At 46.5% G+C, this 12,250-nt stretch overlaps 1 protein-coding gene across 1 annotated transcript in view; it reads left to right on the top strand.

The window, feature by feature from the left end:
• Positions 1-12,250, top strand: part of HEG1 (heart development protein with EGF like domains 1) — a 77,842-nt gene that overhangs the window by 42,151 nt on the left and 23,441 nt on the right. Inside the window, exons 8-12 of the mRNA XM_087818193.1 lie at positions 1,820-1,936; positions 2,610-2,729; positions 6,526-6,629; positions 9,416-9,474; positions 9,713-9,873. Of these exons, the coding sequence (XP_087674319.1) occupies positions 1,820-1,936; positions 2,610-2,729; positions 6,526-6,629; positions 9,416-9,474; positions 9,713-9,873 (561 nt within the window). The remainder of the gene's footprint in view (positions 1-1,819; positions 1,937-2,609; positions 2,730-6,525; positions 6,630-9,415; positions 9,475-9,712; positions 9,874-12,250) is intronic.

Here is a 12,250-nt window from a genome sequence, read left to right as displayed (position 1 = left end):
GTGTAATTGTAGCCTGTAATGCCCCATAATTGCAAGAGCTTTTCATGCATGCCTTTAACTCCTCCGTGGCCAGAGTGGGCGGCAACATAGGACAGGAGGGTACAGAAGATTCAGGTGGCCTGGCTGGGACATGGAGTGAGTAGGTGACTGCTCCCAGACCAGGGCCCCAAGTTTCTGGGTCAGTCAGGCGGCTCCACAGTCACCAGAGAGGCTTTCTTGGTCCAGGGGAAGCCCAGGCCCCTTTGTCTCCCTCAGATTATGTTGCTAGTTGATAAACATGGGGTGCGGGGGGGATAGGTGGTCATGTTCAATCGGGAGACGATGAACTAATCTTTCCCCATAGCGGCTGCACTGTGCCTGAGGTTATCTTTAAGCCCACGCTGGCGTTCCTGGCACACACGTGGTTCTTTATCATGTAAGGAGAGGTGGAAATGAGACCATCTGTCTTTTGATGTCGTGTTTGAATTGGTACATTTAGCTTGTCCAGACCCAGGAAAGGAAAAACGCTGGTGGTTATGGGGTGCAGCGGAGACTCACATCTTAAGGAAAAAGAAAAGACGAGAAATGCTTTATCGCGACTGGAGTAGGGAGCTCAGTTAGTGGCAGAGTTCCGCCTCGTCAGCCATCAGCAGGCTGGCGGATGGGGGGCCATATTTCTGCCCCGCCAGCCCCACAGTGCCAGATGCGTCAGTGCCCCTTTGTACCAGTGATCCCAGCACCTCTGGGAAATTGAAAGCTGGGTCCTTCACCTGAGAAGTGTGGGGTCCCTGCTTCAGACTTCACAGGGCTTCATTTCCAGCGGCCAGATATACAAAGCTCCCTTCAAGCTGATGACGGCCATTGCACTGGTCACTGTGAGCGGGTATTAGGAACGTCGTGACTGGCTGGTAATATATCATGCGGCAGGATCCCTGGGTTCGGTGTTTGGATATATAGCTGCTGTGCCTAGACGGCTGGATTAGGTATATTAAAGCAGCAGTGAGGAGTAGGAGCACCATCTTCAGGTTTAGCCCATTGGTTTTCAGGGTTATTCTTTTGGAGTTAGAACCCTTGACTTTTGGTCCTTCTACCACCGATTTTCTCCTTGGAGACGCTGCAGTTATTTTGTGGGCTTCGGCTTTTCTCAGTATGTGTCAGAAACCTTTACTAGGCAGTTGTTGCGTAACTGGAGCGTGACAAGGCGGGTTACACAGGCTGAAATAGAGCGCTGTGGTCACTGCCCTTGGGAGCTGGGAGTCCGAGATGACGCTGAAACCGGTACATCACCGAGGCCCAGGTGAATCCTATGGGGCTCCTCGTTATGTATGTAAAGAGAAGGCGTTGTAGTGCTCACCTCCAGTGAGTTTTCTGAATGATTGCCCAACATGTGGAGGCCCACGTACTGTTACATTCTGAGATTTTCAGATAAAGGGAAATCTTGCAGCAGGAGGATGGTTAATCGGGGATCCTTTTCTGCTTAATAGGTGTCTTAACTGGGCATCAATTCAAGTAGAATTTCCTAAGTGTCACAAAGTCAGTATAATTGTCCATCCTGAGCGGAGTGATCTATGGGCAGCGTTTGGATTTGAACCAGTTCTTGCACTCAGGGACCCAGCTGTCTGACGCTGTGTCATTCCACCAGCAAGCACCGGAATCCAGGCCCACCGCCTCTCTGCTGCCCCTCTCGGGAGTCCATTCCGTTGGGTAGTGCGGCCTTTCAGGGCAAGTAAACAGAAATAAGCGAGAATCAAATATTAGCCAGGAGAATTAAATATTTACCTTGAGCTGCCTTTACATTTCGCGTGTGGTTAACTGCTTTATTCCTGGAATGTGTTTTTAGTGAACAGCTGTGCCCCTAACCCTTGTCTTCACGATGGGAAATGCCTTGTGGACCCCACCCGCCGTGGGTATCGATGCGTGTGCTCGCCTTCCTGGCAAGGGGATGACTGCAGCGTGGGTAAGAGGAAAAGTCATCTCCAGTCGTCTACAGGACAATATGCACCTCGAGATAGGCAGCAAACTCCCTTTTCTCCAAAATGCAGGGGAGAAAGATTTTTAAATTAATGCCCTGCTTACTTGAGAGTTAGCATGCTCATTGTTGTCTGCAGAATAATGTCAGGCAGTGAGGCTGACGAGTTGCCACGATCTGGCTTCATTTTGTGGGCTCCCTCCACTCCTGCCACACTGGGCCACCCACAGCTCCCCCAAGACCCCTCTGCTTTCCCGTCCTGGCCTTCACTGTGCTGGTGCCTCAGCCTAGAATCCCGCCTGCCCCCCACTTACGTCTGCTTATTAAAGTTCTTCTAGTCTTGGTCCAGATATTATTTGAAACAGCCTTTTCCTGTATTTTTATTGTTGACGCTATTACAGATTGAAACAGTCTTAATCCTCTCCTCCATTAAAATCTGCTACTTTCTCTGTGCTCCTGCCTTGTGTCCATAGTTAGCTGTATACATGGCTGCCTCCATCCTTAATAGACTGGTAGCCCCTTGAGAACAAGGGTAGTGTCCTACTCGTCTCTGGGCCCCACTACACCTAGTGCCATTTGGCCCTTCGTAAGTGCTTACCGCACTGGGTTATGGTTTTGCTGTCTGATACAGTCAGTATGGCCTGTGTTCTGTCCTCTGCAGATGTGAATGAATGCCTCTCGAACCCGTGCCCACCCCTGGCCATGTGCAACAATACTCAGGGATCCTTTACCTGCAGATGCCCAGTTGGGTACCAGCTGGAAAAAGGAATATGCAATTTGGGTAAGAAAGTTTGTCTATCTTGGAATTCTTTCTACACCACAATATATTTTGCAAAGTAATACAAAAAGTAACATTGTTTTTCTTCCTAATCAAAACCAATATTTGCCCAAGGTCTAACTTCAAGGAATAGAGAAAGAATTGGCGGATGCTGCCTCTTATGCCACCACTTAGAAATATAGCACCTTATATGAAACTCTTTTAGTGTGCGTTATATTTTTACATAGTTGAAATCATATGGTATCTATACAAACTACATCATAAACATTTTCCCATTTTATTAAAAATATTATGCAGGCTTCTTAATGATTGTATAACTGTGCCATCATTTGTGCATAACACTGTTTGCTTAACCATTCCACCCTGCAGTTAGGAAAAAATATGTATATATCAAAGGATATTCTAACCACATAGTTTAAAACAATACATTTTAGGGAGAAAGAAAAAGAGAAAACCCCTGACTGTCCTTACCAAATTCACACATTCTTTTCATTTTTAAAAACAATCTTCATGTTCTTGTCCACAGGCAGAAATATTTTTACAAAGCTATTGCTGTCATTGTACTGTTCAATTTGTCATATGTTGTTTCCTAATTTGATAAGATTCATGAAGCTGGTTGAGTTTAGATATAATCACCACTGTAAGATTAAGACGTAAACAACCCACGGGGACACTAAGGCCCGGATGAGGTGCTAAGCGACCAGGCGTATACAACTGCTAGATTGGAGGCCGGGTTCCAGCCCACAGTTCCTCCTAGCACACAGTGATTTGTCCATTGTAAGAGCTTTCTTGCACACAGTGTGTAACCCTGTGTTGGAGTCCCGAGTTCAACACATAATGAAGAAATTAGAAGCGAAGAACTTAGAGTTATTATCTAAGCTCGATAAGGAAGCTGGCAGGTAAAGTGACTCATCCTTGAATCATCTTAAATCGCCCAGTGTGATACTTAACATATGGAAAGGACTCAGTAGATAGCATTTTGAGAGAACAAATGTCTTTGTGTTTTGAAAATATCATTTGCATAAACTCTTGTTGCCTATAGGCTGAAGGGAATCGTCAGATGTTTTAGAAGGTTGTGTCAAATGACAACTCTAAAACAATTTAGTAACGAGCTTGACATCCTTGATTCAAGAAAAACAACCCGTGGAGGGGAGCGCAGGGCCTCCTCACAAGTGGGGGAGCCCTCTCCTGCGGGGGGTGGGCAAGTGCGGGTTTTATAGAGGGTTTGAAGCGGAACTGTAGAGACAGTCTGTGACTGGCTGGGGTTGCGTGCCTTATCTTACCTTATTTAGAGAGATCAAGGCACAAGGAAACAAGTGTGGAGTCCAGGGTAGATTTGGCATGTGGGGTTTGGCTGGCTGGATACAGCAGAGCATTTATAGGAAAGTTCTGTTTGCTTACATGGCACCCCAGACAGGGGCAGCTCCATCTTGGGCCTAGAAATTTATTTCAACAGTTGCTACCCTATTAAAATAATGGTAGAATTTTGAAAATTGTTTAAAATACAAAGATCAAGTCAAAGCATTATTTAAAGAAATGAAAACGTAGTAGTATAGATAGATATCAGTCAAAATTAAGAATTCCTCTTATTCTCATAGTTTATTTGCTTTGGGGTAACTATTCCATTAGCTGCACCCTGTAAGAAATAAGCCAGGAGTTTTGGGTTTAAGAATAGAGAAGATGGAAATGATTTTGTTCTGAAGCAATGTGCAAAATCCACCTGTCCAGGAGCTCAGATGCCTGACTGCCAGCCCCAGGGCCACCACCCACAGCACATGATCCTTGAGTCTCACTTTCCTCACCTGTAAAATCAGATTACCCCCTGGTCTGCTTCCCACTCAGGGTTATTGTGAAAATCAAAGAAAATAATGTATTTGAGCAAGCTTTGGAAATGATAGCATTCAGGAACCCTCCCTGGCATAGGTTGTCAGTTTGACTCAAATAAACTTATAAAAAATTTTTAAAAAGAAAATGGTAGAGTTCTCCAGATGGGAGGCATCATTTAACATTAGTCTAATCTCTTGGGCCGCTTGGACCAGAATTGAAAGCAATGAGAATAATAAACTACTCTGAATACAAAGTAATAATTATGGATCTTTTAAAAAATCACTTCAATAACCTGTGTAACTCAACGATTACATCTGAAGTAAGAAATTGCCTTAAAGCCAGGTGAGGTAACTGCAGACTTGAAGATGTCTGTGTGCCCGGGAGGGTGCAGGGGTTGGGAGGACACTGCGTGATGCCACCTTCACATTCACACTGAAAGTTAGAGGCCACAGGAGAGATCTGTGTACTCGGCATTTGGAGCCTGTATATTTCTCTGCGGAGTGTCTGGGTATAAACCTGGACCTGTGAGATGTGAGGATGAAGGAGTGGGATGATGGTGCGGGAGTGTCCGGGGGCACCAGTACTGGGAGGAGAGCGGGTCTATTGTGTTAACAATCATCTTTCCCTTTTCAAGTCATTTAACTTCATTGTTCATAAACATCAGAGGGACATGCAAATTAGAGCATGCTGAAATGCTTTCATTCGGCCAAGAATGTTTTCAAAGAGCTCCCTGCTGCTCAAAAAGAGTCCTAAGCAGCTGGCTTCGCTGAACTGTAGAACAAGCAAAAAGATGTTAAATAAGGATTCAGGGCTTTAGACAGTAAGTATAAGATGTTAAATGTTTTCCCTGGCTCATTCGCAGGCCTTTTTCTGAATTCAGCAAGCGCGCTTTCTGTGAAAGAGCAGCTTCAGGGGTTTCTGTGTTTCGGGTTATTATTTTTTTTCCTGTTCAGAAGGGAAGATAAGAATTTAATATAAAGGAAGATAAGAGCCAGATATACAGCAGGCTGTACTAATTTTTGGTTGCCTGCCTGAGCTCCATTCCCCTCAGGCCCAGTCAGCACTAATTGATGTTAACTAGAATTTTATTTTATGAGTGAAACGGGCCTTGAAAACGGGGCTGCTTTCTTTCATGTCTGAATCCAACATTGTCTTGAATATGGGTTGTTTCATTACGTGACTTATAATCATGGAGTCTGGCAACCCCCTGGAGGTTTGGAACCTTTCTCTGTAGCCCCTTGGTTGTCCTTAGAATACCAGATTCCTCAAGGGGCTGAGGGTGTAGAAGAACTTGGAAGATGGGCACACATGACATTAAATGTTCATTTTGGCCCTTGGGAGCTGTGCGACCTTGGGAAGTTACTGACTTCTGGCAGCTTCTTTTATCAGGATAAAATGGGCATTTCCTCTGAGAAAGAGGAATAGGGGTTGACAGGGGTAACTCTAGTGAGAAGAGAAAACCAAAGCGTGCCCTTGAAGGCGAGGGCTTGTCAACTTGGTGAAAGACCCAGAGGGCCAGAGCTTTCCTCTCTAAAGTGTTACAGGGCCTGATGAGCACTTTTGTGTCTGGCCCCACGTCTCCCTGCTGGGATTATGTTGTTTAGGCCAGCTCACCTTTCTTTTTCGTCACAGCCTTATTGGGCATGTATTATGGGAAGACCATTAGGGAGACATCAAGGAGGCTCCTTTCAGCAGCCCCTCCCCCAACCCCCCACATACACAAAAGGCTCCTTGAAGTCCCTCACAAAAGGCTGTCTCAGTCTGAGCCTTCAGCTCAGCTCCCTGGATGCTCACTTTCCTAGAGAGGAGCCTGGAAAGGGAGAGGTGGTCTCCATCCTCAAGGAGGAAGAAATGCACAGAGATAGATGGTCCTTTGAGGTGGAGTGAAGCTGGATGCCCCATAAATTTACAAACACAGCCTTGTGTAGGTCAACTTGCCATGTAGCCTAATAGGTTATGTTTTTATTTTCAGTTAGAACCTTCGTGACAGAGTTTAAATTAAAGAAAATGTCTCTTAATACCACCACGGAGAAACATTCAGACCTACACGAAGTTGAAAATGAGATCACCCAGACAGTAAGTTTCTGAAGGGCGTCTTCCTTCCAGTCCTTTGTTTTCCAGAACAGATTTTGTTCAGAATTGGGAACCTCCCGGGGATCAGTTATATCTCTCAGTCTGTTCATTTCTGTTTCATTTGGAAGGAAAACTTCATGGTAAAATAAAAGGCCTCTCGGAAGTAGAAGGGAGATGTTGAGAAGCAGTGGTTCCCAGTAGGAGCGGTTCTTGGAACGTGCCCTCATGTGCAGCCTTTATCCATGGCCTGGCATTTCTTTTCCATGTGCAAACTGACAGTCACAGACATGTAGATGACATGAACCTATAAAAGCTGTTGGTGAAGAGGAAAGCCCCAGAAGATCCTGCCATCCCACCTGCTGCTGACCTCTCTGTGCTTAGGAACATGGAGAGGATGCTCTCTTTCCTCAAGGGAATGCGAAAGGAGGAGCAGTTAATCCTGATTATCCAGGGCAGATAATTCGTTGCGTAGATTATCAGGGGCCTTTGATTCTTCTGTTCCTTTTTGCTTACTTTTTGTCAGGGCAGGGGGAAAAAAGAAAGAAAGAAAAATTAAAGTAGAGAGGAAGAAAGAAGAGATGAAAATGAAGCTCAGATAGTAAATTTTGCCTCTCAGCTGCTACCTGAGTCTAAGATTTGGTGTCTGGAAAATCAAAGTTTGCCATTAAAACAAGTTTTTGAGATCAGTCGATTTCTGATTTCAATTTTACTAGTTCTTTATGGGTGAGAGTTAATGTGTTAGCCACAACCTCTAGGAGTTTACAGGACTGTGGGTTTTATTTGCGTAGAATTTAGCTTCCAGTTCTGTTTCCGTATCGGCCGAGCATCTGCTCTGTGGCAGGTATTTGACAGGTGCCTCACTTCTGTAAGAGGTACTGCAGACACCTTTACAGGTGGTAAACTAAGAGGCTCGGGAAGTCGATGACATTGCCTGAGCTCACACAGAGCAGGTACAAAGTTAGGGAACAGTCCACCAGACCACTCTCATTTCTGACACCAGTTACAAGTTTGGGGATCCCCAGACCACCCTCAAATTTGATAATTCAGTAGGACTCACAGATCTTTCCCAAAGCTTTTACACTGAGGTTATGGTTTATTACAGTGAATGGATCCAGGTTACAATCAGCCAAGGGAAGAGAGGCATGGGGCAGAATCCAGGAGGCTTCCAGATGTGGTGTTTCAGTTGTCTTCTCCCCCATGGAGTCAGGGACAGTGCTAACTCCTCTTGGCAATGATGTGTATAATAGTCACGGACTATTGCCAGCCAGGGACGCTTACCTGAGTCTTGGGGTTTACTGCCAAAACGTAGTGCTTGCTTCGTCAGCACATATACTAAAATTAGAGCCAATATGTAGACATAGTAAACTGCCCACATGGCTGACCTCAGTCTCCAGCCCCTCTGGAGGTCTAGGGGATACCATATAACTCAAAGCCCTCACCATAAATCACGTTCCTAGACTATCTGGAGTGGCCCAGTCCTCCAAGTAAACAAAGGCAGGCCATTCCAAAAGCTTAGAGATTACCTCCCAGGAGCCAAGGGCCAGGCCTCTCTTTGGGCAAGGTTTAATTCTTTATTATACAGTGGGTTTTATGTCTATTCTTACATCTTCTAGCCCGACACCAGGTGTTCTTGTCACTCCACCACACCTGCCCCTTGGTTGTGCTGTTGGTCAGTATTTCCTTCTAAGACAGTACAGGGCCTTAGAACCCCGTGCACGGGTGCAGTCCTTCCCATTCCACAGTGTTTGTGACTGCTCTGACTTGTTAAGCTTTACCCAGTATCCACGGATAATTTATTAGTGAAGTGACATCCCCACCCCAGGGAATATTAAAGATTTAGGCAGTGACTGCAGAAGCCACTCAGGTGGCCTTTCCCAGGATGCCATTCTATTCTGAAATGTGCCATTCCTGTTACCGGGGGGGGGGGGGGGGGGGGGGGGGGTGCCTAAGTACTAATGCTATAATAAATCATTGCTTATCAAAATATAAAGGGGTGTCATACAAGGCCACAAAGGGTCTGATGACATCCCATGTTTGAATCCATCTTCTGAAGAGTGAGATGTATCTTCCCCATGGGCTGTGAGGCCAGGTGGGTCTGCACCGGTCAAGGTATTGAGACCCTCTGCTGCATAAAAGGAATCTCCAGCCCCAATGTAGGGGGAACAGGGAAGCAGGCATGGTACTCTCTTTACTCCCTGAGGGATTTCCTGCTGTCTCTGAGGGCACAAGGCAAACACAGGCAGAGTCGCTCTTAATTTGTTCTCAACAAAAGGTTTCTTGACCTACATAATGTAATTTCCCATGGAGAGCCTGTTTGAAGAGGACCTATCTTTGAGTTAGGTCAGCTCATTGTAGATTAGGAGGGGTCCTCGCGGGGCCTGCCAGACCTGGGGCAGCTGAAAGGAACCAGCCTTTCCATGAGGCTCGTTCACTATGTGAAGTCCAAATAAACAGTTGCCTCTGAGTTTTTTGAAACCCTGTATCTTAGAAGAGATCTGCTGCTTTGAAGATGTTTTGCATCCAAGGGCGCTGTTCCGAACATCCCTTCCTGCCAAGACTTTCCCCACTGATTCACTAGCTGCCTCTCTCCCTTTGTACTCACAGAACAACAGAATAAGCCCAGGAAGGCATTTAAGAGGGAACACAAAAAGGACACCACTCCTCTGTAAAGCCCCCTGCTGATAAGTTGATGGCTGGAAGATGCCTGTTTCATACTGAAAATAGGAAATTGGTTCCAGGTCTAAGGCTTTTGTCTAATCCACAGTTAATTTACCTGTTCTTCCTTTCAGTTAAATATGTGCTTTTCGACATTACCTGGTTATACCCGATCCACAGTTCATGCTTCTAGGTAAGTACATTGGCTTCTGAACCAGTCTGTAGAAAGGAGAGGATATTTGTACATGGGTGGCAGCAATAAAACTGGGCCTTGTTTTGACCAAACCACAGGGTGACCCAGGGCCAAAGTCACTGGATCTCATGCTGTCCCATTCCCTCACTGGACAATGGAGATGACACTCATTTTTCAAAAGCCTTGGGGCCCACATATCATTTTAGAGCAATTAAAAACCTACACACTTTGCCTGTAGAGAGCCCAGCGCCGTGGTCCTGTCACTGCAGACCACCTTCTCCCTGGCCTCCAACGTGACGCTGTTTGACCTGGCTGACGGGATGCAGATATGTGTCAACTCCTGCAGGTCCTCTGCTGAGGTCTGCCAGCTCCTGGGATCTCAGAGGCGTATCTTTAGAGGTGAGAGAATGGCCCTCCGGGAGGACCCGGCCCATACGGTTAGGCACACACCTGAAATAGAAATGTAAGGCATTCAGGGCTCAGGTCCAAGTAAAGCTCCTCAGAGAGCAGGCTGTCTTTGAAATGGATGTTAAGCAGAAGACCTTTGTGTGTGTGCACCTTTGTACATTCGTGTGGGAGGGGGCGCTTGCTCGCATGCGTGCACACACACACACACACACACACACACACACAGTCTTGCAGTTGCCTGCTCCTTGGCCTGCTGCCCCATCTACTCCTACACAGGAGCTGATGTAAAGAAGCAGAAATCACTCTTCTCTCCCTTGAAAAGTCCCTACTCTCTCTAGGGAGACAGACATTCACACGCAGAATGTACCTGCTTGTCAATACCCCAAACCCTCATTGTCATATACCATCGAGGAAAGAAAGCCTGTGCGGTATTATCGGTCATTTTTGTTTGTTTGCAAATCACCGATACACAAAAACAAGACCAGGCTGATATAGACCAGCGCCGGTGTCGTTCAGGATAATCTCCCTATTCTTGTTCCTGCTTTGTCTGTTTTGTCAAAAGCTTCTACAGTGCATCTAGACGAAAGCAGATGAAGAAAGGGATTCGAGACAAGTTTGGAAGGCAAATGTGGGTCTTAGAGGGGAGGTGTTGTCTCTGGGATGGGAGAACTGCTGGAATCAAAGTGCTTCCTTGCAAAGGGGGCTTGTCCCTGCTGCCATCTCATGAGTGATCAAAGCAGGCTCTGCTAAGCTCTTTTCTCCACACAGTTAGGATGTGGAATCTGTGTGGACCTCCCACCTGGTGCCCAGAGCAGGTTTGGTGCGTTGTCTGCTGGTAGATCCAGGACTTTCCCGCTGGGTCAGGGCTCCATGCGTGCGGGAGAGCCTGGGAGCCAGGAGTTAAGCCTTTCACTCTGGGATAGATGCCGCATCTTTGGCCTATTTCAGGGCTAGCTATGCTTTTTTTTTTAAGTATTTTTTTTTATTGTTGACAGTATTATAGGTGTCCCCTATTTTCCCCCCACTTTCCCCCTCCACTGAGCCCCTGCCCCACCCCAGGCCTTCACCACACTATTGTCAGTGTCCACGCGCTATGCGTATATGCATGTAAGTTCTTTGGTTAATCTCTTCCTGTCACCCCCTCACTCTCCTCCCCTCGGAGATCTGCCAGTCTGTCCCATGCATCCATGCCTCTGGCTAAACTTTCTGAAGTTGTAGTTGCTATCATTCAGCATCATTGGGGAATTAGCTTAAACATTCTTGCCCCAGTAGGCTGTGCTCTAAACTCTGAGGCGAGACCTCTTAGGTTTTACTTTGTTTTTTTTTGTGATTCAAGCGTCCCAGTTTGCCCTCCCCAGCGAGTAGGAAGGAAACCTTTCAATTCACTGAACACTTTCTGAGTACATCCTATGTGGTCGGCATTGTGTAAGGTTACTTTTTTTGTCCCCACTAAATGCATTTCGTGCCTTTCAGGTCACGTGGCCAGATACTTGGCTTGGTAAGGCCCTGTTCAGAGCAGCCCTGCCCACTCTCTGACTCCCACTCTCCCAGCTTGGATGTGTGAGGCTCATGGGAAAACTTGTTTTCCTTGCTGAGGTCCCATTCTTTTTCTTTTCTTTTTTTTAAGACTTGAATTTTTTTTAGAGCACTGCAAAATTGAGACTAAGATAGAGAGAGATCCCACATACATAGCCCCTCATCCTCACACGTGCTGGTCCCCATGCTTCACCTCCCTTCAGAGCCTGTGAAAACAAAGACAGCCAGGCATCTGGGCTCAGTGCAGGCTCACTTCTCTATTCTGAATTCCAGGTTTTGCCAACACACCCAGCTTGGTCTATCGCTCACCTTTCTGAGTGCTAGGGAGGCAGGCATGACTAGCAGGAGCTCTCAGGCTGACATCTGGGGGTTTCCAGCATCTAGGCCATGCCCGCTACTCTGGATGCAGCCATTGGGAAGGCAGGTTTTTACCCTTCATTTCACAAAATACCTACTTCCTGGCCTTTCAGAACCCCACAGCTCTCATGTCTCCAGAGGTTTAGAGTCCTTGGAAATCCCCCTGGTAGTGTCTCAGCCTTGGATTTCTGTAAGTTCTCATTGTCTGGCGGATGTTATGCCCAGGAAGGACCATGGGAACTGTGGATGTAGAAAAATCACATCGCCAGGCTTCAGATGAAAATGGGATTCTGCATGGTTCCATTTGATGGATTTATGGTAGACTGCTCTTCAAGGAATTTTAGGATTGCAACTCCTCTTTTGCAGGGGCAGAGCCAGGGCCAGGGCCAGCTTCCCTCGTGTCCCCATGAATCTGCTTCTGTGCAAGGAAGGGTTGCTTCCACCGGGCAAGTCGTTTTCTAGTGCTGGATTAAGG

The sequence above is a fragment of the Miniopterus natalensis genome, chromosome 6 (genome assembly GCF_054644295.1).
Source record: "Miniopterus natalensis isolate mMinNat1 chromosome 6, mMinNat1.hap1, whole genome shotgun sequence".
NCBI lineage: Eukaryota > Metazoa > Chordata > Mammalia > Chiroptera > Miniopteridae > Miniopterus > Miniopterus natalensis.
Note: the sequence above shows the minus strand (reverse complement) of the source record. Positions and strands in the feature narration are given on the sequence as shown.